This window comes from Anoplopoma fimbria, chromosome 23 (genome assembly GCF_027596085.1).
Source record: "Anoplopoma fimbria isolate UVic2021 breed Golden Eagle Sablefish chromosome 23, Afim_UVic_2022, whole genome shotgun sequence".
NCBI lineage: Eukaryota > Metazoa > Chordata > Actinopteri > Perciformes > Anoplopomatidae > Anoplopoma > Anoplopoma fimbria.
The window spans coordinates 7,037,505-7,062,006 of record NC_072471.1 but is presented as its reverse complement, the minus strand read 5'-3'; the positions used below and the strand labels follow the sequence as shown (position 1 = coordinate 7,062,006).

Below are 24,502 nucleotides of genomic sequence, written 5' to 3'. Positions count from 1 at the left end.
CTCAAAGAATTATTGTTGCATTTTTTGAGAAATTGTACTTTTACTTGATGATCAAATTGTGGCAGTTAACTATCAATTGAATAGCTTTAATACGGCCCGTCTGGTCAGTATTAGCTTACCACAGATATATTTGCACTGGTACATATGTTGGCTGATAAGTAACAAAAACAATTCAGTCATTAAAGGGCAGATATACAGTATGTTTGAGGTAATTTACAAACAGTGTCCTCATTACACAGTCTGTCCAGCAGAGAGCACTGTTTATTTTCTATCAGCTTATTTATTATTATTAAACTTGATCAAATATTCATTTTTGCCTCAGGAATCACTTATTGATGAAGCTCTATTTCACATACAAAATTAGCTTTAATAACACATATCAAACTGAAATCACTATTTATTCCAGTAAATGAATGGTTTGGACCACATAATATGCTACCTGCCAGCTGGTGTCTCTGTGCTTCCTGTTCTTCAGAGTAAATATTTGCCAGTTGAAAAAAAGAAACATTTTGAGACAGTGCATGCCAAAAGGAGTCTAAAGCAGTTACTCATCCCACACCCGCAGTACCGGGCTGCCAAACCTAAGTTCGCACAAGTGAACATGTAGGAGTGTGGGGGCACAGACGGAATAAACAAACATCACTTACTTTGGAGTTTTAAAAAAAAGGAAATAATTCATATTAAATATAATAAATATATTTTAAATCAGTACTATAAACATAGAAATACATCTTTCTGGCCTTTTATTTTTGTGCAGATTTTTAAAACAAACCTCAAAGTGTATTCTGATATTAATGTGAAAAGTATTTCTATCTTTAATATGTTCACACAATGGCTCTAAACAAGATTTTTTTTTTATTGGATTGCATGTCACATTTTACCCGTCATCTTATTATGCATATTTTGATTGTACCTAACTTGTAAAATAATGATAATCACCGAAGTGTTATCCATCTGCAGGCGATGGCTGTGTTATTTGTGCCCATGAACAAGTTCAGCCAGCAATCCAGCAGATGGCAGCAGGAGGCTGATGCTTCAGGGTCTCAGATCACAGAGGCACAGACTCTGACCTGCTGATTGACATGAACATGACATGTCTACAGCCACCCAGTCGCCCACTCTCATGGGCGGAAGCAAATCCCGGCTCCCTCTGAAGTGCTGTAAAAAGGATAATCGCTCCGTTTTTACTGCCCGTCTAAGAGAGCAGCAGCCGTCCCAGAGGGTTGTCATTTTCTAGTTTGTGAGTGGGTGGCTGTCGGCTGTGGTTTGTCACACAGTGGACCTGGACTGAGACGTTCAGTGATGGTCCGTGTCTTCGGACCCAGACAAGGGAGGAAGACGTGCAGCCGTGGGGCCAAAGGGCCCTGTGGTCACGCATTCCTAAACTCCTCCAGCGCTGCCCACAGCCATGACCAAAATATCAGATCCAGTCATGCAAACACTGCGGTCACAACATCACGCTTCCTTTCACACATATAGATGCTTATGTTGTGCTCCATACAATATTGTTGTCATAGCCTCCTGATAAATCATAAACCAAAGGTAAAGACGAGATGACAATCTCATTTATCTGGCACTACTCCATGTATACATATCTTTTTTCAACTTTCTACCGGAAATTTATTTATATTTATGTTGCTGGAGTTAAAATGCACCGCCTCCTCTCTTGTTGTATATGTTCCCAAACAAAGGCACGTGGAGAACAGAATGTATTTCAGAAACATTTGTTTCCCTCAACTAAAAGTAGAAACACCCTCCTAGTTTATGAGTCTGGTAAAAGATAGGTACTGAAAATTGTTCTGAGTTAAAAATATTTAGGTATGTGATGTTAAATGTTTAAAATAAGTGGGTATTGTACATGTGTACTCGATGCACAGCTTATTCACTTTGGATGCCTGAAATGACCATATTAAGAAAACAATGAGGTATTTTAATTTCCGTTGGGACTGACATTTTTGCAATATCATCTTTTAAATATTTTCCAATTAAGCATATTTTAACTGGGGAGCTCAATGATCTCTTTATTTCTATTAGTTTATATTACAGAAGTAAGGTTTACCAATTTTATTCTTATCTGGATTGCTAATTAGAAATAAAGGATATTTTACAAGATTGAGTAGCCTGTTAATCATCATATATATGAGCAATAAAACGCATCCTAAACCTCACCTTGTTTCTACAGACAATGTTGATGTACCTGAACATAACTCGAGATCTCCCATGTGGGAAAATGCTTCAGTTAATGTCTTCTGTCTTATATTTTTTTGTATAATTGGCTGTATTGTGGGAAGAACATTGTAAGCACTGGGTTTTAAAAGGTCGGTGATAAACAAGGGTTATTATTATGACCAATAGTATTAGAATTTATGGGACATGTATAAAGCACAACTGCAATAAAAATGATATATCATGAATACAATAACCAACAACATATCCAAGTAGGCAATCAACAAATGTTGAGTTGACAATTGGTGTGACGAACTGGAAAAAGTCTGGATTAGACAAATACATATATGATCTAAACATATTTAGTTTATGTCATACAGTACATCAATTATATATATATATTTGCACAAGTAAATAAGGGAATACAAGCTAGTCTTTCTATAACTAACTGACCTGCCACATATTTAATTAGTATTGTTAGATCAAGATATTAGATAATATGCACCTGTTGTGTTACAGATATTTAACAAACCCATAACTGTGATTTGTATCCGTGGCAGTATTACCGGGCTATTTTGGAATTGGACATCCAGCTGGATTTACTAGCCTAGTTGGCAGTCGTGAGGTCATCAGTGGTCTTAATTTGAGCTTGTTAGTTGGAAGTGGTCAGGAGGCAGTTTTCCCCCTCAACCACTGATGTGAATGCCATCATTATGTTCTGTAAAGCATCTCAGAGTGGTAGTTTGTGTGGGGCTCTCTCAGTTCAGCGCCGCTGTCCTTGTATGGTTGTTCCGCAGGTGGAGACTGCAGTGTTGTTATTTACATTCCACACAGAGCAAAGACGAAATAGAAATATTATTTGGTAGTGAAACGTTTTAGTTAAGATGCAAAAGATTGCTATGTTTTGTGTGAAAAAGATGCACGGTAATGTTATTACAAAAACTACTCCAAAAGAGGTGATTTGTCAGATTCTTCTACTCATAAACTCTGTTATTATGCTGCAGTATTTTTAGCTCTTGCTCTGGCAATAAGGAAATTAATTTGTGTTCTGTACCAGTTATTTACAAGCCTCAAACTAAATTTGACTTGATGGGTTCCTGAGTTTTATCGGATATCCGGCAGCGCTGCAGTGTCAGTGTGGTGTTGTTATTGTAACCTAGAAATGGCCTTGTGTCTGATGTCTTCAGGCATGGACCAGTGGCAACCACAGCACAGCCGCAGCAGCCACGGCTCTAGCCAACGAACCAGAGTGGGCAGACAGATCTGTCTATCAGTGGCTTCCGGATTTTGTTTTTCAAGACCACGTCTTCTTAAGTGCATGCTTTCGCTTTTTGTTTTTTTTTGTTTTTTGGGGGGAGTACACATGCGGCAGCCACGAAGCTAATTGTAAGGGAGATGAGAGACCAGAGAGGAACAATCACCAAGAGATTTTTGTGTGGGCTTGTGAATGCGCAAACTTAGGTTGACAAGTGCATTTATGGAAGACACAACAAAACCCACAGTAATACGAAACGTGATTCAAGTTATGAATCTGACTCCTGCTCAAGTGATTGTTTAACATTCTGCAGGTGACTGATAGTCGGAGGGAGTCTGTCACATTTAAAGGTATTTAGAGTATGCAAGAGCAGTGGTTCACAACCTTTTTGGCTTGTGAGCTCTTAAAACTACTCTGTCCACTTGTGATCCCTCATCACAGATTATGGCCTTGTGCTGCTGTGTTTGTGTCATACTAGATGGATGGTAGAGATTTGGCATTTTCATACCATTAATTGCCTATTTGGACCTGTTGGAGCTTTCAGAAAAAAGTATCCTTCCTGGATTTGTCTAATTTGAATGACTGTTAGATGTCTGAAGGGGTGAATTTCGTCTGTATTTCACAGGAAAAGTGTGAGAAAAAAAAAAAGCAATATTATGTGCAGATTTAATTCCTTTCTTATCACTTTATAGAGTAGCTCCGTCAAGGTCTATACTGCATATGTGACAAAAGTTGTATAAGGCCTTTTGTAGCTCCGTTAGCCGCTTCTAGCATAACACACCAAAATCTCTGTGGGTAATCGAGGCACCAGGTTTTGACAAGAAGAATGCATTGGAATAAAAAAAGACGATATCTCCTGTTCAGCAACATCAATTTTGATCCTTTTTTTTTTTAAACTTTCCATTCCGTCGTGACTTCTTAGATTTATCTTGGGACCCCTTTGGCAAACTGCTGGGCTTGAGTAAAACAGAACAATATGTACTGCACAAGAGTAGCACAAAGACACATGAAAAGAGCATTGTGACGTTTTAAGTGCTGATTCATCATGATAAGACGTTCCTGCTCGTGTTTTTGGGACAAAATCAGGCCCTGAATTGAGAATCTATAGTATGATTATATGTGTTGACAAGACGGCAGGGATATAAACAGCATCAAAGGGCCCGGCAATAATTCAACGCTGCCAGTTTTACACTGTGACAGCATTTAAAATAGCATCTGTAACGCAGCATTGTTTCCTGCGCTCCAGCGTGGCACTTGAAGGGCACCCGAGGAGCAGTCTCATTAGGACGACCTTTTAAAGGGGGGGAATCACAGGCAAAAGTACTGAAGCACATGAGACCTCAGCGACTTATGTCTCATCATGCCTGTGATGTACTGCGCTCACCGGCTGCCTCATTTGTTGATTGATCAGCTGTATCAGATTCTCTGCTGTGCATTTTCCACAAAGTGCTCTGCACAAAACACACGGCCATCTTTGATAACCAATAAGTCTCCACATACGTTTAACAGCAGCATGCTCTCAGTGCACTTGATTTAACAACTTTCACTGTCAGCTGTAACTGGAGACACTCATGATAATCTACAGGTCTGGCTCAGTCCTCTATTAATCAAATGAGGCCCTGAGGTTATTTTATTTTTGATATTCCACTGAGACAGACTACCTGCAATGCAGATGATGACACAGTTTCCTTTACTATGTTTAGCTGACCATCTATCCAGCACATTATGCATCAAATTACGCTAATGTGGCTTTTTAAACACATGTAACAAAAATCTGTTCGCTCACAGGTTTTATTTCAAAGTTAAGAGACATTGATCCCAGTCAACCCCACATGCCAGTGCTGCAATGCAGTGAGTTATCATCAGTCAGCCTGGCACTGGATGTCTTAACATCTGTTTGACACCAGAGGGCGACGTCCACGTGTGAGAGTGATGGGTTCAGGTGCAGCAGGAGAGCTTTCTTTTTGGTTATTTGGTCATTCAAAATTAAAACATGTTGCACAACCCTTATACAACACACAGTGCTTTTTTCAAAGACATGCTGTCTTGACATAATATGGTGTCTGATTTTGTTTACTGATATACAGTTTATTGATCAGTCATGGGACTTATGTACAAGCAACATGACCATTAACAAATTAAATATTCACTCTAAGTGGATATATTCATTAACAAGAGAACTATAAACAAACATAAATGTAAAACATACAATAGCACATACAACTTTTTCTTCAATCCACGAAATATAACTTTTCATCTGAACAATGGGTAAACAGATTGAATCTCCCTTCTGCCATTCAAAGTTTACATGGCTATCATTCCTGTTATAGTTACATTTTAATCAGCAGTAATGAGTCTGCAATAAATCTGATGGCCTACATTACAATTTTGTTGCTCTCTATTTTCAATTGTTCACTGTTTGCCAAGTCATTTTTGGGTGTGTACCAGGACCCTGAAACTGAAGCAGCTTAATGGAATTCAGCCATTATTATTTTTATGATATACACCTGTGCTTTTCCTACTACGACAGGTCAAAATGTCTTATGTCTTTTGAGCACTGCCTACTTGCCTTTTGCCCCAGTAAGAGATAGTTATTACCACCCCTGTTTTGCCTCTAGTGACCTTCTTCTGGGGCCTATGAGTGTCACAAAAATGGTAATAGAAGATGAAAATGTTGGACTGTTGGTTTAAAGACATGTCCTTGGGCTCCTGGAAATTCAATATGTGCATACTTTCCTATTATCTGACATTTTGTTGACTAAATTAGTAATCTGTTAAATTAAGTGTTAACATTATTTTGTGTTTGCTTCACAGAAGCTCAAACTAGTAGGGTATAAGACAACTGTTCTGGGTAAACCACGACTCATCACTGATTCTTCTGGATCTTTCTTGAACACCATTGCGTATTAGTTGCTCTCCAGGACAGGCCAAACCTTTGATCAACTCCTTGTGGGTTTATATTTCCTCCAGCAGGGGCCGTGACAAAAATAAATGATCTGATCTTTGTTGTGCTGGCCGAATGACAGCAGCTCCGGTCCAGGATGACTCACTCTCTCAGCAGTGTGCCATTCCTGACGCTCTCCAACCCGTCCCCCTAAATTGCCTTGATCCTCCACTACTTGCCGCCTCTCGCCCGGCGTCATTGTGGAGCGAGGTGGTCGCATCCTCGGGGGGCCGACGGCACTCTTTACATCCCTTCGGGGTGAGAACGTGCAAAGCAGTGAGCAAATGTGTTGAGAGAATTCCTCACATTCTCCTGCTCGGTCCTGGTGGCCTGGCTCGGTGTTGGGTTCCTGGGAGAGAGGGAAGAGGAGCCATGGGGGGACTCGGCTGCCGACTCAGCAGCTGACACCTCCTCTGATCTCTATCTCTTCCTACAGCCATAAACCAAACTGTCCGACTTTTTGGGCATGACGGCCACGTAAACAGAGCTTTCCTTTCTGGCCTTCAAGTAAGGCTGCCAGACTTTGCCTCGAAGGAGCAGTTGGTTGTGGCGAGGATGTGACACCGGCCAAACCTCAGCCTCAATGTTCCTGTATCGCATACTTGGTACAGTGGAGAGGAAACAAACAAGGCATCAACATGGAAAATTGCTTCATTGCTTTCAAGATGACTGTTCCCTTAAATTTATGAGTCTAATACTTCAGTTTTGCTATAAATGTCAACAGAAATGTATTTGATATAATGGGTTTGTTGGCAGGTGTTATAACACTAATGGTTTGAATCATCGTGCCTTAAATCTGCATTGTAAATCAAACACAACCAGTTTTTAGGAATAAGGGTTTTGTGAATCGACAACCCTGCTGAGCTCGCATTCTTCAGGGCAACACAGCTCACCGTGTGAGGCTCGGAAAAAACGTTTGATCACATCTTCTTAAACAGACGCCTTCACATCTTTCTGCTCTCCTGGGATGCAATGTGATTACTGAGCTTAAATGGGGATCGATGGCCATGATGTGAGGAAATCACCACCATACCGACCGCATGGCTCCCTATCGCTTTTACTCTGCATTTTTTTCAGTATCCTCATCTTCATTTGCTGACAAAAAAGTTTTAAAAAGAGACAAAATTTGGATCTGGAAGCCCTTCACAAAGAGTTAGGCTTTGGTACCAAAATGGGTTGCAAGAAAGGAAATTATTTATATGATTAATAACTTCCCTGAGTTTATGCTCTATCAAAATAAGCCTACAACTAACAGTTGGTTTCATCATCACACCTATTATTAATTTCCTCAATTAATTAATCAATAACTTGGTCTACAAAAATCGTGAAAATGCCAACAATGCAAAAAGATATATTAAGATGTCCAAAACATTCCAGAATCCCCATATATATTTAATTTACCATCATACCAAAGCATCAGCAAATTATAACATGACATTTTTAGCATTTTTGCTCGACTAATGATTAAAATAAAGATGCAGATTCATTTTCTGTCATTTGACTAAAAGACTATTTCACCAATCGTTGTTTCAGGTTTTGGTGTTAATATGGCTTTCGTGAGTTTAATATTGTGATGTTTGACCAAACATGGTGGTTGCAACTGACCTGTTTTGTCATTAATAGTTAGTATGATTCCATATTTCCTCGCTATAACTACCTTGGATGTTTTGCTGAATGCTTTGCCAATTGTCATCCAACCAATAGATTGGTTCTTTTTGTTTTAGCAGCATATCTTTCAGACATTAGCAAGAAAATTGCTGTGTCATTGGTTGTGATTTGTAACCTGCGTAAAAGTCACCTCTGCCTGGCTTCTTTTCCCCTTAGTCACTCTACGCCCGATTTAGCAGCAGGCACATCTTTCTCTGCAAGGTGCACAAGCTGTACCCTTGAAAAGATATTTTTACTAGGAACTTCTGTCAGGCTGCTCTTTGTCTCCTCTGTGCAGCTCAAAGCCTGACACAATAACAATATAAGAAAGCAGAATAGATCTCCTGATATATTTCAGGCTCTACATACGTTCTAGTAGCAAGGCATGTCAGTTAGTATCAGGCTCCCAGTGGATTTGCTGCTTTTTCTATTGTGTCCCAAAATGTACAAAGCAGCGTAGGAAAAGAGCAGTGCAGTTTTTTGGCTGTTGAATTATACATCAGCTTGTTCAGCAAAAAAATCTGAGCTCCTTTCAGGGTGGTACCCTTACTATTTAATAAGCCCCTGCTCCATTAGATCCAATGAAATCTAATCGATTATGTAAAGTTTTGTCCCGGCTTTTGTATGTGTCTTATTTTATCCCATAAAAAGCGCTTGTATGTGTAAATATTGTTTATCAATAATGTAAATGTTCTCCTGTAATCTTTATGTGAAAGCCTGTGCAGACTTGGTGGTGTCGTCCGTACATACATACGCAGTTGGACTGAGTATTATTGCCCGTCTATGCCAGCGATCCTGATGTCATTCCAGGGAAATCCCCCCCCCCCCTCCATCTCTGGGTCTCCCCAGCTGTTGTTTCAATTTCGTCTTTTAAACCCCACGTTAATAAAACAGTAATTGGAAGAGCTTTGCATCCTCGTGTATCCGGTTACTTACACTTTGGTAATATGCACAAAATCTGTTTGTATGGCTACTCCCTCTGGTCCATTTTCTGATTGATGTGTGTGCACTAAATAGACCCTTTAATTGCAATAAAGACAGCTGACCTGACAATAGTTAACCGCAGACACTTTTCTCTGAATTGAGACTCATGAGTTTCTGGTCTTCTACTTCTGCTCTAATATATTCAGTCGAGGCGAGTCTGTAGGGCGAAATCAATTTGCTGTGTTATGTGGGCAAGTTTCCAACCATCTCCCTCTGTCCTCTTTGTTTCCTCACTGTGACTCAGTCGTTTGGGTTGTACAGTCTTCATAGCTTGACTCTCTCTCGCTCCGGTCTAAAGCTGAAACAATTAGTTGATTAGTCGATAATATGATCAATAGAAAAAAAAAACAAATCTGCAACTATTTGGATTGTTGGTTAAATGTAAACTTGTACTGTCATAAAATAACGTTGCTTTACAAACTGCCGGTGTGGGATTTTAAAGAAGTGAGCATTAAGGAGGCAGGGGGGCGTAAAGAAGACACTATTGCATTATGGGAAATGTAGGATCCTGTGTTTTTGGAGTTAAAATCTTAATATCTCGACCTCTACTGCTTAAATGTTACCATTGTCTCTTGGGAGTTCCCTGACTTTATGGAAGTGCAGTACTAAATAGTTTGAGTACTGCTCAAATACATTTTTTAAGCAAACATGTCATGCACATGATAGTTTCATCTTCTCAAAGGTGATAATTTGCTGCTTTCTTTTATCTCCACATATAGAACATTTTATATATTTGGATTTTGAACTGCTGGTCAAACTATTTTTCATGACTTTTCAACAATTTTATTGACGAAGAAAATAATTTGCAAATGAATCACATATGAAAATAATAGTTAGTTGCAGTCATACTCTAGTCTTTGTGGAAAAGTTAGGGTTTTATTCAATTTCTTCTTATGTCACCATATCGCAAAAGAATAGCCCAGTATGACAGTGTTAGCTGAATTAATCTTCAGAGCTCAGCACCTCCTCATTAACGGTGCCCACTCTCCATTGATTGAAGTCACACTCTGTCAATAGCCTGGTAGTTTTGTCTATTCAGGTTGCCTTGGACTGCATAGTCATGTGCTTACACAGCAAATCCTTAATTTGCTGGGCCAGTCCATCCGCTCCAGTGGGACTAAGAGGCCATGTTAGTCTCTTTAACTTCACACATACATTATTTTATATATTAACTACTTTTACACGCAGTAATGTTGACAACATACAGCGAATATTTAAGTATATTAAAACATGCAACATAAAATGTATGTTTAATGACTGTCAACATGCACATATACATTTCTGTTAGCATTCTGCTATTAACGTTTCTCCACATTGTAGGATATATAAATGTTTTGTTTGTTTGTTGTTTCCCTATTATTGGTTGTCTTGCCGCTGTTGTTTATCAGGCGTCTCTGGTTGCCAAGGTGGGCTTGAGACTCCCTGGCAGCCGAGAGCACCTCAGGGCCCCAGAGCCTGGTGCTCTGTGACGCGTTGGGAATTCCCCCGAGAACTTCATCTCCTACCAGCACCCTGCAGGCCGGGATGCAAGCAGGGATGTAAAGGAGGGCGAACCCAGTGCACCCACCTTAGACTTATCCACATTTTAGACTGACAAAAAATGGTGATTTTTCTTAAGCAAAAAAGGGGATTTTTTCCCTTATTTTGATCATCAACTGCAGGTCTTTTTTCCACATTTTCTTGATCACCTTATGGACACTGAGCTCAAAACAATGCCATGCATCTGAATTATCTTATTCTGTTGGTTGCAGGATGTGTTACCTACAATAATAAAGTGCAATCTGACCAGGCAAAATATCTGGTTGTGTAAACTTCTAAGGAAGTGTCAGACAGGATCACCATTTGCTCTCCTGTGACTGGCTGTGACTGTTTTTACACCTTCCTTCTAAATAAGGCAGCAGGCTGCCAGGACATATGACCACCGTCCCAATTTGGGCTCTGGACACAGTATCCATCCATCCATCCCATGATTGCTCAACGCCAATGAAAGTCAGACACACACACACACACACACACACACACACACACACACACACACACACACACACACACACACACACACACACACACACACACACACACACACACACACACACACACACACACACGCCCTCCCCTCCTGCAGGTCTCCCATGTGTGGAAGAGTTACGTCAGGTCAGACACAATTAGCCACAGGAAAATAGGAGAGAGTAGGTTAAATTACCTTCAAAATAAAAGTACTTGGGGGACAATATTAGGGTCCATGAATTCCCCTGAAATTAGATTGTATGCTAATTCATAAACTAATCAACTTGTACATATGTTTTGTTGTATGAAATTACCTTTACTGACCAAATGGAGGCCCATCCTTATCTTGAATACAATCTTCAAGGTCTCGATCTTTAAAAGGCTGCAACAAGCAATTATTTTCATTAACAATTTTCCAATTTTACCAAACGGCAAAAACAGCAGCATATCCTCACATTTCAGAAGCTTGAACCTGCAATGGTTTGTCATTTTTGCTTGATTAAATGACTTAAGCAATTGATACATTTACTTTTGAGCTCTACTTCGGATCGCTGGTTGGCTACAAAATAAGCAATTTTAAGACTCCGCCTCAGCCTTTGATGTTATTTTGTACTATTTTAGGACGTTATTAAGATTAAACAATTACTCATTTAATGGAATACAAATCAATAGATACATCTAAGTTAGTCACAGCCATTGTGTTTTCATTTGCGTTTTTTGATAATCTTTTATTTACAATTTTGGTCTACCCCCAAATTTTTTATGTCTAACTTGAACTTTGTTTAAATGCTATTTTTTTTTTTATTTCTTTGCTAATTTTAGCTAATTGTATTTCTATTACAGCATTTTTCTTTAAATTGTCCTGATTGATGACATATATTACACCTTGTTTAATAAGATGTGACTTCAACCTAAAATTGTGGAGGCATTAGCATATAACACATAATTGTCATCTCATCAAACCACTTCATGACTGCTCCTACTTTTATTTATGTTTCTCCTTAAATGTGTATTTCATTTAATTAGCCTTGACTGCTTTGGGAGACGAGGTGCTGATGCAGGGACTCTTTGGAGCACTTGTGTAAGAGTTGGAACACGGCCACACTGATAAGGGTTTTTACTTTGAAAAGCAGCACAGGAAACTATTCCTTCTATTCTCTCTGGCTTGTTCGACGCTTGTGTGAAGGTGCAGCACCCCCCATCATTCCTATCAGTAGTGCTACTGCTGCCGGGGTCCTGTAACTCTCTCTCCTCCTCCTCCTCCTCCTCCTCCTCCTCCTCCTCCTCCTCCTCCCATCTCCTACTTTTGATGGGGGGGTGCAGCAGTGAAGTCACAGTGATGTCATTTTAGGATGCGAGAGTCGTTGGCTAGGTGAGCTGGTTTTGCGGTGAGTGGTGTCCCCTCCACGACCAGCGCGTTGCCTGTCCAGAGGCGCGGAGCGGCGAAAGATGATCATCGCCAGCGGCACCAATTCAAGCTCCCACGCGCTCCGTCCCTCTCCTCCTGCTCACATCTCGGGCTATGGGGCCCTGATCCGCCTTGATCCCAAAACGAGCCTTTACCACCACCATGCCAAAGGACAAAACATAAGAAGAGTTGCATTTATAGGGCAGGTAACTTTGACCACTTGCCCCGAAGGTAAGCCGGATGGCCATTGCGCAAAGGTGCCTCTCCAGCATGTCCAGCGGGGCCAGGACGCACTGGACGCTGCCAGCAGTTCTTGTACTGTGGACTTCTCTCTGGGGGATCGCTTCATCTTATCCGATTCCGAGCAGGACTAACGCGACTTTATTGGAGAAGAAGTGGGAGACACTCTTCTCCCGCTCCTATCTGGGCATAACTGGGGGGAAATCGGAGCTGAACTGGGAGAGTGACTATTTGCAGGGCATCAAAAGAGTGCGGCGACTGTACTGCAACGTGGGCATTGGGTTTCACCTGCAGGTGCTCCCGGATGGCAGGATAAGCGGTACACACAGTGAGAACCAATACAGTGAGTTTGCATCCGGCAAAAGCACTGGAGCAGAAAAAAAAAAAAAAAAAAAAGAGTGTGCGTAATATGCGCAAAAAAAAAAAAAGAAGAGTTTTCATTGCATGGTATTTAATAAGAGATGTCTGCATGGTTGGAAAGTTTCCGAAAGCAAAAACAGTGCGCAGAGCCCTCCATCCGTGCAGAGAGAAATATCCTCCCGAGCCAAAAACATGACATGAATGCTTGGACCCAGTTTAGACGCCAACTTATTTTTACCCCTGCGTCCCGCTGCAGCATGACACGCAGGCGGAGCCCACTCAGCACGCTGTAAACTACACTCATCATAATCTGTTTAACTGCAAGTAGGTGACTGCTCCAAAGGGGGGCTTAATTGAGCCGAGGGAGCATCATCCAGTCGCAATGCACCTGCAAGGTTACACCCATCGCTGCTGCATAGGCCAGTTTACTCGAGTTTGTCCCTTAGTCGCAGTGTGACACTGTCTTTGCTTCTCCCCCCCCCCATACCCCCCACACCCCCAACATTATGTTTCCTTTAGGTCTAATAGAGATCTCCACCGTGGACCGAGGAGTGATCAGCATGTTCGGGGTGAGGAGTGAGCTGTTTGTCGCAATGAACAGCAGGGGAAGGTTATACGGAACGGTACGTTTGTGCGCAACTCTCTCCACACACACACACACACACACACACACACACACACACACACACACACACACACACACACACACACACACACACACACACACACACACACACACACACACACACACACACACACACACACACACACACACACACGCATCCTGCTCAGTGTAAGATGAGTTCATGGAGCTGCTGCATCCGTGGGTTTTATGAGCACCGTTGTGTTATTAATATGCTCTGATGATAGGAGGGTTCCTGTGTCAGAATCTGTCAGTGGGGGGATCGGGGGGAGGGGGGGGGGGGGGGGGGGTCGGGACTCAAATATTTTATTTAATAATACTACAGTGTGAAAATATTTTGTTACAAGAAAAAGGTCATGCATTCAAATGTTTACTTTAGTAGAATTACAAATGTGTTAGCATCAAAATAGTAACAAAAGTACTCATTGTGCAGAATGGCCACTTATATATATACTGCTGGGTAGCTTGTGAATAGACCCCCTGAGGAACATTTAAGTCTTATATTAACTTACAATAATACATCATAATTGATTTGTTCATTACTTTTTGTATTATTCATCTCAAGGTGCAACATAACTCTCTCTTTAAAATAAATGTAATGGAGTAAGACATAAAATATTTGCCTCTGAATTCTAGAGGAGTAGACGTATAAAGTAGCAGAAATTGAAAAAACTCAAGTAAAGTACCTAAAATTGGACCTAAGTACTGTTCTTACTTACTTTACACCTTTGAGTAAAAGTAACAATACCACAATATAGAAGTACGCAATTACAAGTAAAGGTCCAGCACTCAACACTGCACTTCAGTAAAACTACAGGAGTATCATGAATAAATTGTGATTAATAATATGAAAAGTAGCGCAGTAGAGTGGCCCAGGTTAGTGTATATTAAAATATATTATATGAATGCAATTTTTATTAATTTTAACACATTTGTTTAGTTTGATTTTGAATGCATCCTATTTTAAAAACTAATCGTGTATTCATGTAAAATCAGATAAATGTTATGGAATATTTCCCTCTTGAGATGAAGTGGAACTTAATATATAGTATCGCAAACTGGAGATAATGAAGTAAAGTACATTTAAAATGCTGCTTAAGTACATTACGTGAGTGCCAGAATCTGTACATTTCTGAAAATATATTTAGTCTATTCATCAACATGTTCAGCAAAGCGGATTATACTTGACCCAACAGTTAACACTAATCTGCCAATAGTCAAACAATAAGTCAACATTTCATGATTAAAACCGACAGCAGGACAAACTGTTTAACTTAACTTTGATAACAAAAAGGCAATGGTTGTAATCTGATATTCACAAATATGAAGTATATGCATATTTAGGAGTAAACAACATCAAATCATGCATTGGGTCTTTTCATACATGTTCAAAAATCAATACATTTTTTACCGTAAAACACCTTAAATACAGTGTGTACAGTACTTTATGTAGTATTTAACAGTTAGTAACTTTGCTGTTGATATGTAATGAGCCGGTGTTTACAACGTGTTGCTCTTAGAGTGGGAAATTAAAATAAATCATGATATTCTTGTGAATTATGGAATCTAATTTTACAATAAAGATCCAAGAACTTTATGAAAGTCTGGTCATCAAACATCAATACCATTTTGGTTCCATTGAGTATTGATTGAACCAAAATCTAGCCTTTTTTTTTACTCTTTGTGAAGACTGTGTCTGATTAAATGATCATTTTGCCAGTTTTAGGCTTTTTTATTTTGGTTGTTTAAGTGTGTTTAAGTTGTTGTGTTTCAATATTTAACATTTGATAAGTTGAGCTTCTTTTGTTAAACAAAAAAGCGGTTTGTAGACATTCAATGTCTTACTTTGAGCTATATAAATTATTGTTTTGAAGTTGGTATTAAAACTTGCATTAAGAATTGTCCAAATGTGGTTAGAAATACACATTTTTTGGATTACAATGTGTTAACTTATATTCTATAATGTGTCCCTGTCTTCTAATGCTGTAGCATTTGATTGTCGCTTAGTAGGTTGCAGTTCTCCTTTAAATTCAAACTTTTCCGATAGTTCTCTAGTGAGCCTACCTGGAATTAGTTTATGAGATATGAGAGTAAAAGCAGGAAGGCTTGGGATCTTTAGCGACAACATGCCTCCTCCTCTGGTTTCCTGCTTTCTAGGCAGGCTGTTCGCAGAAGAGAAGGTCACGTTGAAACCCGGCATACGGCGTGATGTTCATCCTGATTTATTGACCTCTCTCTCTCTCTCTCTCTCTCTCTCTCTCTGCCATTTTTCAGAGAGTCTTCGTGGACGAGTGCAAGTTCAAGGAGACTTTGCTGCCCAACAACTACAACGCCTATGAGTCTTTTGTTTACAAGGGCTTCTACATCGCCCTCAGCAAGCATGGCCGCGCAAAGAGAGGCAACAAGGCCACCACCGCCATGACCGTCACACATTTCCTCCCGCGGCTATGAGAGAAACTGGCAATAACTCAGTAATTTGCACATGTGGATGTTCTTCCAGGTAATATAGAAATGCATCGTAACGATATACACACACCGATGGACTGCGAAAGAAAACACAAATATTTATTCTGTTTATATATATATGTATATTTGGATAGTTATCTTTGTATATGTACTGTGCTGCTTGTTGTTTTTATGGACGGGGAGAGTTGAAGCCTTTGCCTGTCTCACTTTACCTTGGTGCTTGCTGTAACTGAACTACGTGTCACTTCCTTTTTTGAGATGGATGATGAGCTATATCCTGTGCTTTTAAAGAGTGAAATGAATACTTTTTATTACCTCAAAGAACCACTCTACTAGATTAAAGGGATGCATGGACTTCTGCTCAATTATCCGCAAAGTTTTTGATTTCTTTCAAACCTTTTGAGCGCTTGATGGCTCCCTGCTCGATTATCAATGTCCTGCAGTGGGGGAAACTTAAATGCACTACCTTTGCTGCACGAAAAATTAAAGGTGCCTTGGTGTTCCCACTTGTGGCCCCCTTAAAACTTGCATGTAAGAGACACCTGCTGGAGTCAGAAATAGGGCTGACACTCCGGAGAGGGCCTCTAAAGGGTGGGGGGGGGGGGGGGGGTTGACTTTCTCTGGTTTATTTTCTTTTCTGTAATTAGATCGATTAAGTAATATACAATCTGTGGTTGAGACCAGAGAGGGGTCAGCCATGGAAGGTGGAACGAGGCCATAAGTTTGACTGTGTGGCATCGCCAGCTAATAAACAGGGTGGAACACTGATCTATCTGAGCATGGAGGACATTTTTTTTGGACCTCGCTTGCACAAGAATCGACTGAGCGCACAGTAGAAAATGTACCTACACATTGTCTTGGACAGAGCTCCAACAGTGAAACAGGTTGCTGTTTTTTTGAATCGCAAAGCTTTTGCTGCTGTTGAAAAACGATGTCTAGTGTCCATGAAACCAAGGAAAAACGATTGTAAATAGTTGCAAATGTAAAAGAAGAAATTCAGGAGCTTTTTTTAACGCTGCTTTTGTCGCAGTCGCCTCAACGAGGTAAAAAGAGTTCAGGTTGCACATTTAGCCGTCGATGATGGTGCCTGAATGTTTCGGTACGAGTCGTTCCCACGTTTGTCCCTTTTAATTGATCTTTGTGTGTTTGGTGGAGTAGGTGCGCCTGTGTGCTCTGCAGCAGCACTGCAGTGGCAGCGAGGTGTTGGAAAGCTGGAGGCAGAGAGTTTTAAATGCCATTATGGATCAGCCAATCATGTTTCGCCCGAAGGACTAAAGGACAGTGCAGTTTATGGACTAGACGCACTCTATAGAAAATGTAGCCATTTTCTGTTGGTTTTTAGGATGATTTTATCAATTTGAGGGGTAAAACTTTGGCATCGAAGGTCGTATCATTTAAGAATCGGAATGCATAGTGGCAGTTTGTTTACAAAGCTGAAGATGAACCATGCTTCATACACTCAGTACTATAATTTGGATCAATATATTCTTAATATCTTGTTACATATTCAACGATTTTTTCTTGCTGCACTCAGTTTGAGAATCTTACAGCGTGCATCTACCCGCGTGGTTTAACTACAAAACCTGAATCTCGCTGCCTTCCTCCGTTCTTGTGTTTAGAGAGGAAGCCGGACTATTTAAATCCAGGAGAGACGAATGCGAGGAAGCCGCCCTGCTGTCTTTGTTGTTCGTCAAACCCCCCTGTAGGAATGTGGATCTGCCAGGATGACAGGCAGCCTTCCACATACCTGAGTGCCCCCCCCCCCCCCATTGAGCTCTGTCACCCCATCGCCACCCACCTCTGCTCGTCCCTTACCCCCTCACCCGCTGCAGGCAGGCAGGGGACCTTGGGATTCCAGCTGTAACCCAGGAGCTTCCTCCTCTCCTTTCAGCCTTTTTTAGTTCAAGGTCAGAGTCACGGACCAGCCTTGGCCCCAACCCCAGTGGCCGGGGTGGTCGGCTATATGGGTCGTACTGTTTCCATGAAATGGGAATGCGAAAATAGCTCTTTCACGCAGGAAACACTTAATTTTATGCTTAAACAGAATATAATTCATTGAACCGATGGCTCGAGAGTTGCTCTCCAACTTAAAATCCATATATAGCTCTCTGCGTCACAATCTGCAATATTTTGCCAAACAACTCCACTTCCCTTTCTGAATTTATAGAGCCCCGCCTCTTTAAAATGCAGCTCCACCACACACTGTCCCCTCCCATTTCTAAGTACTTGTGTTGGTAAAGTTTCTGTGGAGGGGACATCTGCAGAGTTAATGCAGTCTGTGAGGAGCCGGCAAAGAGCAGAGTCACGCAGGGCCTCACCTCTCCTGCTGCAGGACGTGCCCTCTGCTGCTGCTGGGCCCCGCCCCGACCCCAAACACCTCTCGTCACCAGTATCACCTGCTGCTCAACTGTCTATGAAGCACAGATGGATTCATAACAGTATTTTTCTAACAGATCTTTTTGTTCTGACGTGGGTTTTTTTGTGTGCAAAATGCACATTTTATCGGGAGCTTAAAAAAACTAATTGTGGCTGCTGTGGATGAGGCTGCATGAAACACACTGATTTCCTGTTGGGAGTAAATAGGCATCATTTTTTTTGAGCTGTAGTAGTCGACAGAAAAAAACAAAACGTGCTTGTTTCAGCATTTTTTTTTAGCTGAGGAAGCTGTGGAAGTGAACTTTGCGCATGCACAGCAATGAGCACTTCTCTTGCCAACCTCACAATCAAAGATGTCTGATGTCTGTAGCAGGAAGCACCTTACTTGATTATAAACTAAAGTAAAAAGATTTCTCACATTTTTATGTCAAGAAATAGAGCTGGATCCCTAAAAAGAGTGAAAGTCTGTGTCTGAAACAAAAAAGCTCACCCTTCAGCTTTGACCAAAAGATGTTATCCAGATTTCTTGTCGTCTTTCTTTTTTTCTTTCCACAGCTCATTATAGATCAAATTTGATATATTTCAAGGGGAGGAATTTCTTTTTTGAATAATGTTTAATGTACTAGCATGTGTGAGCCCCGAAGCTTAATCAGGGGTGTGTGCTTCATGTGTTTGTTTTTTTAAACTCCTTCTTTAAAAAGGGAGTGGGTCTCCGCTCTATTCCTCTCATCTCTGTTCTCATATACCTCACCCTCTGCCTTAGTTTTGGTTTGCTGATGACTGTAAATTAAGACGAAACAAACTCCAGTTATTTGTTTCTGAAAAACAGACAATGCTAAGTAAGGATATTAAAGTTTTTCCTTTTATTTTTGTACGTATGTGCTGTGCACAGCAGTCCACTGTATTCCTGAGATAACAATAAAAGTTTTTTTTTTAACCGGTTGCTGGTAAAGTGTTGTTGTTCTCTCTGTCGGATCAGCTGATCTCTGATGTGAATGTGTTGTTTATCAGTAAAAGTAGCAATACTACAGTGTATGAATACTGTGTTACAAGTAAAAGTCCTGCTTTAAAAAGTGTCTTAAGTATTAGCATAAAAAATATAGAAACAGATTTTTTACTATATGTACTGCCGGGTGTTTTTTTCACCATGGGATCAATAAAGTCTTATTTGTTTCCATAATAATACATCACAATTATTTGTTGATTACATATTGTTTTATTAGTCTGATAAGTAACCAGGTATCAGATAAATGTAATGTTGTAAAACATGCAATATTTGTCTCTGAATTGTAGAATTGAAGTATAAAGTAGCATAAAATGAAAAATGTTTTACTTAAATGTAGTACTGAAAGTCATGCAAAATCAGTTACTTTGGTTTATGGTGTTTGTGTGCGAATTAAACTTGAAGATGATCTCTTGTCTAAATTTGGAAGTGGGTTGTGGGTTTAATTCCCTAGACAAAAAATCCAATGTATTTTTAAGACAAGCTGTTTAAAGAAATATAGTTTAAAGTGTCCCATGCTGAAACTCCAGCATCCAAAAATAGTTCAGACAGTTATATGTGGCTTCCTAGTGAAACTAGTCTAAGTAAGAGAGTGGCTCCCTCTGCTGGTGAAATGGTGAAAATGTTAAGTTGGGCAGGTGCGTAAAAGCAGCAAACTGAAGTAACTTCAAACTTTGACTGAACGTCCAGTCTACTGAAGAAAACTGTAAAACATTGAACAGGACGCTTAACTAATCACTGATTGATTCCTTCATCGAGAATTCTGGAGTGTTTCCGCGAATCTAACTAAAACACAACTTACTAAAAGTATATTTTATTGACATCATTTAAAATGATTCTGCATCTATCTCCTTTCTTTGTGTTGTCCTTATTCATTCTTTCTTCATATTGCCCATTGCACAATGTTGCCAGTACAAACAAATACTTTGGACCATTAAGAAATAGTCTTAGAATAATGTTTAAGGTGGATGACTCAAAAAAAAAAAGTGCCACCAAAAATAAGAGTCCAGTCTGACCAAGAGGATCGGGATAAACAGACAGAGGTGGAAGTGGCCCTTCCGCTGCACAAACCCGCACATCAGCTTTGGGGGCGAGTTTCTTTTTCTTTTTTTTCTTTTTTTTTTACGCAAAGGATGTGAGCAGGAGTGGCCCTCGGGGGGCTTTAAATAGGAACTGTCTCCAAACTTTGGGACAGCAGAGCATCTGAAAAACTACCAGCAGCTCTCGCAGCGGAAAGCACCGTTTTGTTGTTTGCTCCAGGATGGACGTGGACAGGAGCCTGAGGATGAGGGACACTGTGCTGGCGCTCTTACTCGCCCTGCTCCAGGGCTTTCCTTTCGGGGAAACGGCCCCTAACCCGTCTCCGCTGGTTGGATCCAACTGGGGGAACCCGAGGAGATACGTCCACCTGCAGACATCCACAGACCTCAACAACTTCTACTTGGAGATCAGATTAGATGGCACTGTGCGCAGAACCACAGTCAGGAGTTCATATAGTAAGTTTATTTTTTTTTTTATTTTTTTTGCAATGTGGAAATAAGAAGTTGTATCTTTAACCCTCCAATGCTTATTACCTTTCCTTCCCTGCAGGTGTGCTTTTACTGAGAGCTGAAACGAGGGAGCGCATCGCCATTCTCGGCGTCAAAAGTAGCCGCTACTTGTGTTTGGATCTGGAGGGAAACCCGTTCAGCTCGGTAAGCCAATGCTCACTCTGTTAGATTGGTTTTCTACTTGCTTTCACTTAAATCGATTCTCTCTACTTAAGATTGATTTTGGGGGTTTATCCATCTTGGAACTAAAGTTTTACGCATCGGTTTTAACATGTAAGGAGTCATCCTTTTACGCACAAACGTAGCTCAATTAAAGAATGAGTTCATTTGATTATTTGTAATCACTCTGGTTGACTAATTGCTACTTCGAGCGACTTCTATCCCCTGAACGTCTCATAGTTGGCACCAGTATGGGGTTTTACGCTCAGCTTTTAACACCGCTTTATATCCTTTTACGCACAAAGTTTACTGCAACTATAGGCTGTTTACACGTGGATTCATTCATTAGATTTGCTTCTATGATTGCCTTGATATCAAGGGAACAAAGTGCAAAGTTTGTTAATAGACTAATAGTTCCTTAAAACAACATTAAATATAATACAGAACCAAGACAGAATAAGGATACTGATTTGAACTATACATAAAAGGACTTTATCTCAACTCTGATGATTTTTACCAATTTTATGAGCAATAATCTGGTGCTTTTTTCAAAATAATTGCATTGGATAATATGGATAAGACTATCTAGTTACGTCTGGCATTCAGTGAGTTTGTCTATTTGTAGATGATACACCGTTTTATCTTGCCTCTTGTTTAAAAAAATGTGATTTTCCTCCACTGTAGTTTAAATGTCTCCCTCTCTCCTTCCGCCTCTCAGCCCATCTGCCTCAGGGACGACTGCCTGTTCAACCACAGACTTCTGGAGAACAACCGGGACGTGTACTACTCCAGCCGGACCGGCATCCTGTTCAACCTGGAGGGCTCCCGGCAGGTGTTCTCCGCCGGCCACAACCTCCCGCAGACCTCCCTCTTCCTGCCCAAGAAGAACACGGTGCCGCTGGAGCGCCTCCTGCTGCACCGGGAGAAGAGGAACCAGGTGGTGGATCCGTCCGACCCGCACAGCGTCTACTTCGGCCAGACCGAGGAGGGCTCCGACTCCAAGGCGGTGCCGGAGGACGACGCCGATCTGGAGGTGGAGGTGGAGGTGGAGGTGGAGGTGGAGGCCGGGGACGACGGGCGCAACGTGTCCCGGGAGACGCCGCTGGCTCCGTCCAACCACGACCCGTGGAATGTGCACTCATCCAACCCGGCCAGCCCCCGGAGCACCGGCACCATGGGCTGAGTTTAAGAGCTCACTGATTGGGATATATTTACTTTTCTATAAGTGAGTTTAACCTTTTTTTTTTAGTTTGTGATCATATGAGGGGAAAAAAGTGATTTGAGACTTCTTTAAGTGGCTGGGTTAAATAATGTATTTTCATTCATTCATTCATTCATTCATTCATTCATTCATTCACCAAGAAATTAGACATGAACTGCAGCCCCCTTTTGCACAATTTGTGTTGTTGATCATATGAGGGGAAAAACTGATTTGAGACTTCTTTAAGTGGCTGGGTTAAATAATGTATTTTCATTCATTCATTCATTCATTCATTCACCAAGAAATTAGACTTGATTGCAGCCCCTTTTGCACAATTTGTGTTGAAAAGCAATTATTTGAGATCACTGCAGATTTAATACGTTAAATCCGAAAAGGGATGCATGTTTTACCTGGATTCATCTCATTGATAATTAAGTATTTTTGTACGTTCCTAAGCAGGTTTGGTGATAAATGAAGCATATAGGAATTCAAAACATTTTGTTTCACGTTCCATCTGACTGTTTTTCCTCAGAAACTGATTCATGAAAAAGAAAATCTTGGTTTTGTGCCCGGCTGAGTGCTCCAAATCTATTTCCCACCCATTACAGTTAGTTGGCACTTGCTCACACTGAGCTATTGCTTGGATGAGAAATGGCAGTAAAAGAATATTGAATTATTCATAAACACAGTTTGGCTTCCCTGAAGAACAACATGAATCATTTTAGTGAGGATCCAATTGATTAGCAAATGCAAACATAGCATTAGAAACTAATAATCCCATCACATGGACAAGTCAGCATGTGTATGTTTCCATTTAGGTTTTTTCCTCTTCTCATTAAGGTTTTAACAGCTGGTCTGAGAAACCCACATTTCAAAGTGACATAGATGTTATCTCAAGACAGAAGCCTACCTCTGGAGGGCTGAAGGCCCCTGTCTACTGATGTGAAACTAGGCAGGCATGATTTTAAACAAAAACCTATACATTTATCTTTTTAAGAGTTGCATTTAGTAGAGTTAAGGCTAAGCTTTGCCTATGTTTTAAAGCCCTACGTTTACTGTGTTGGATATAGAAGATTTGTTTTTTTGTTTTGTACCTAAAACAGCAATTCCAAAAACCCTTTCAAAACTACAGAATACTACAAGCACGGTATTTGTGTGTTAATCTATCTGTATTTGTATTTGTACAATTTAGCCTAATTCATGACTTGAATGAAGACAACTACAGGGTCAACAACCTTTTACAGCAATCCTGGTATCAAATCTGAACTCTTGCTATGTGATTTGTACAGGTGCTGGGCACCACCAGCAAACAAAAAAAACATTCCCAAAGAGTATTTATTTATTTAAGTCCATTCCTTTATTGTTATTTATGGTATTTATAAGAACGCTTTACAGCTAAAATGTATATATTAGAAAACATGGTTTGTCTTTGAATGTACGAGTTGGAGTTGTGGAGTGTTTGGGACCAAATAAACTATAAAGGAAACCTCTGTAGTTCTGTGTGAAATGTATGCAAATTTATACAGCTGTGATTTTTTTTTTAGCTTTGGTGTTGATGTGCTGTCATGAATGAGTAGGCAGGCTTAGCATTGACCCGGTTACTCAGCAGTTCCACTCATTAGCTGACTATCCTGCACTTTCACACGTCATCCGCTCAATTAGCAAACAGGTACATGAGTCACTTCACTCTAAAAATACACTTGGTGCCATTTTTACCCAAACCAGCTGGTATATTTGCCACCCATTAACCTTTGACCCGTTAACGGAAGTGTTCGTCATTTTGGGGAATAGGAGATTCCAGGAAGTTAAGAAATAGTGTGACTCAACAAGCCAACGTAAAATGTGAAAATTGACATTTTTGCACTTTGTTTTGTTACATTCTAAACCAACAATATATATGTGTTCATCCGTTTGCTTTAGAAGAGCTGGTATCTGGATTTAGTTGCACTCAGGCAGAGCCTTGTTTCCAGTCTTTGTGCTAAGCTACGCTAATATATCCCAACATTTGGACCTTTTCCTTCATGTTCAGCTGTTAAAGCTTTCCCCCAATGAAAAAACAAGGTTTTGAGATACTTTACGAGCTAGCTTCAGGA

General features: G+C 40.5%; 2 protein-coding genes across 2 annotated transcripts; both read left to right on the top strand.

Annotated features, from left to right (window-relative positions):
• The first annotated feature begins 12,651 nt into the window (after positions 1–12,651).
• On the top strand, positions 12,652–16,105 carry LOC129112718 (fibroblast growth factor 6-like). Its single transcript, XM_054624929.1, has 3 exons — positions 12,652–12,994; positions 13,531–13,634; positions 15,929–16,105. The coding sequence occupies exons 1-3, from the start codon at positions 12,652–12,654 to the stop codon at positions 16,103–16,105; spliced, it is 624 nt and encodes a 207-aa protein (XP_054480904.1).
• A 4,655-nt stretch (positions 16,106–20,760) lies between these two features.
• On the top strand, positions 20,761–22,400 carry fgf23 (fibroblast growth factor 23). Its single transcript, XM_054624976.1, has 3 exons — positions 20,761–20,995; positions 21,090–21,193; positions 21,927–22,400. Exons 1-3 carry the CDS (start codon positions 20,761–20,763, stop codon positions 22,389–22,391), a joined length of 804 nt encoding a protein of 267 aa, XP_054480951.1. The 3' UTR covers positions 22,392–22,400.
• The last annotated feature ends 2,102 nt before the right edge of the window (positions 22,401–24,502 follow it).

What these genes read in the sequence shown, in the direction of transcription:
- LOC129112718 (XM_054624929.1), top strand. Translation starts at nt 12,652, where the DNA reads ATGGCCATTGCGCAAAGGTGCCTCTCCAGCATGTCCAGCGGGGCCAGG. An exon ending in ACACAGTGAGAACCAATACA is followed by an intron (nt 12,995 to 13,530) that starts GTGAGTTTGCAT and finishes TGTTTCCTTTAG; the next exon opens with GTCTAATAGAGATCTCCACC. An exon ending in GGGGAAGGTTATACGGAACG is followed by an intron (nt 13,635 to 15,928) that starts GTACGTTTGTGC and finishes GCCATTTTTCAG; the next exon opens with AGAGTCTTCGTGGACGAGTG.
- fgf23 (XM_054624976.1), top strand. Translation starts at nt 20,761, where the DNA reads ATGGACGTGGACAGGAGCCTGAGGATGAGGGACACTGTGCTGGCGCTC. An exon ending in CACAGTCAGGAGTTCATATA is followed by an intron (nt 20,996 to 21,089) that starts GTAAGTTTATTT and finishes CCTTCCCTGCAG; the next exon opens with GTGTGCTTTTACTGAGAGCT. An exon ending in AGGGAAACCCGTTCAGCTCG is followed by an intron (nt 21,194 to 21,926) that starts GTAAGCCAATGC and finishes TCCGCCTCTCAG; the next exon opens with CCCATCTGCCTCAGGGACGA.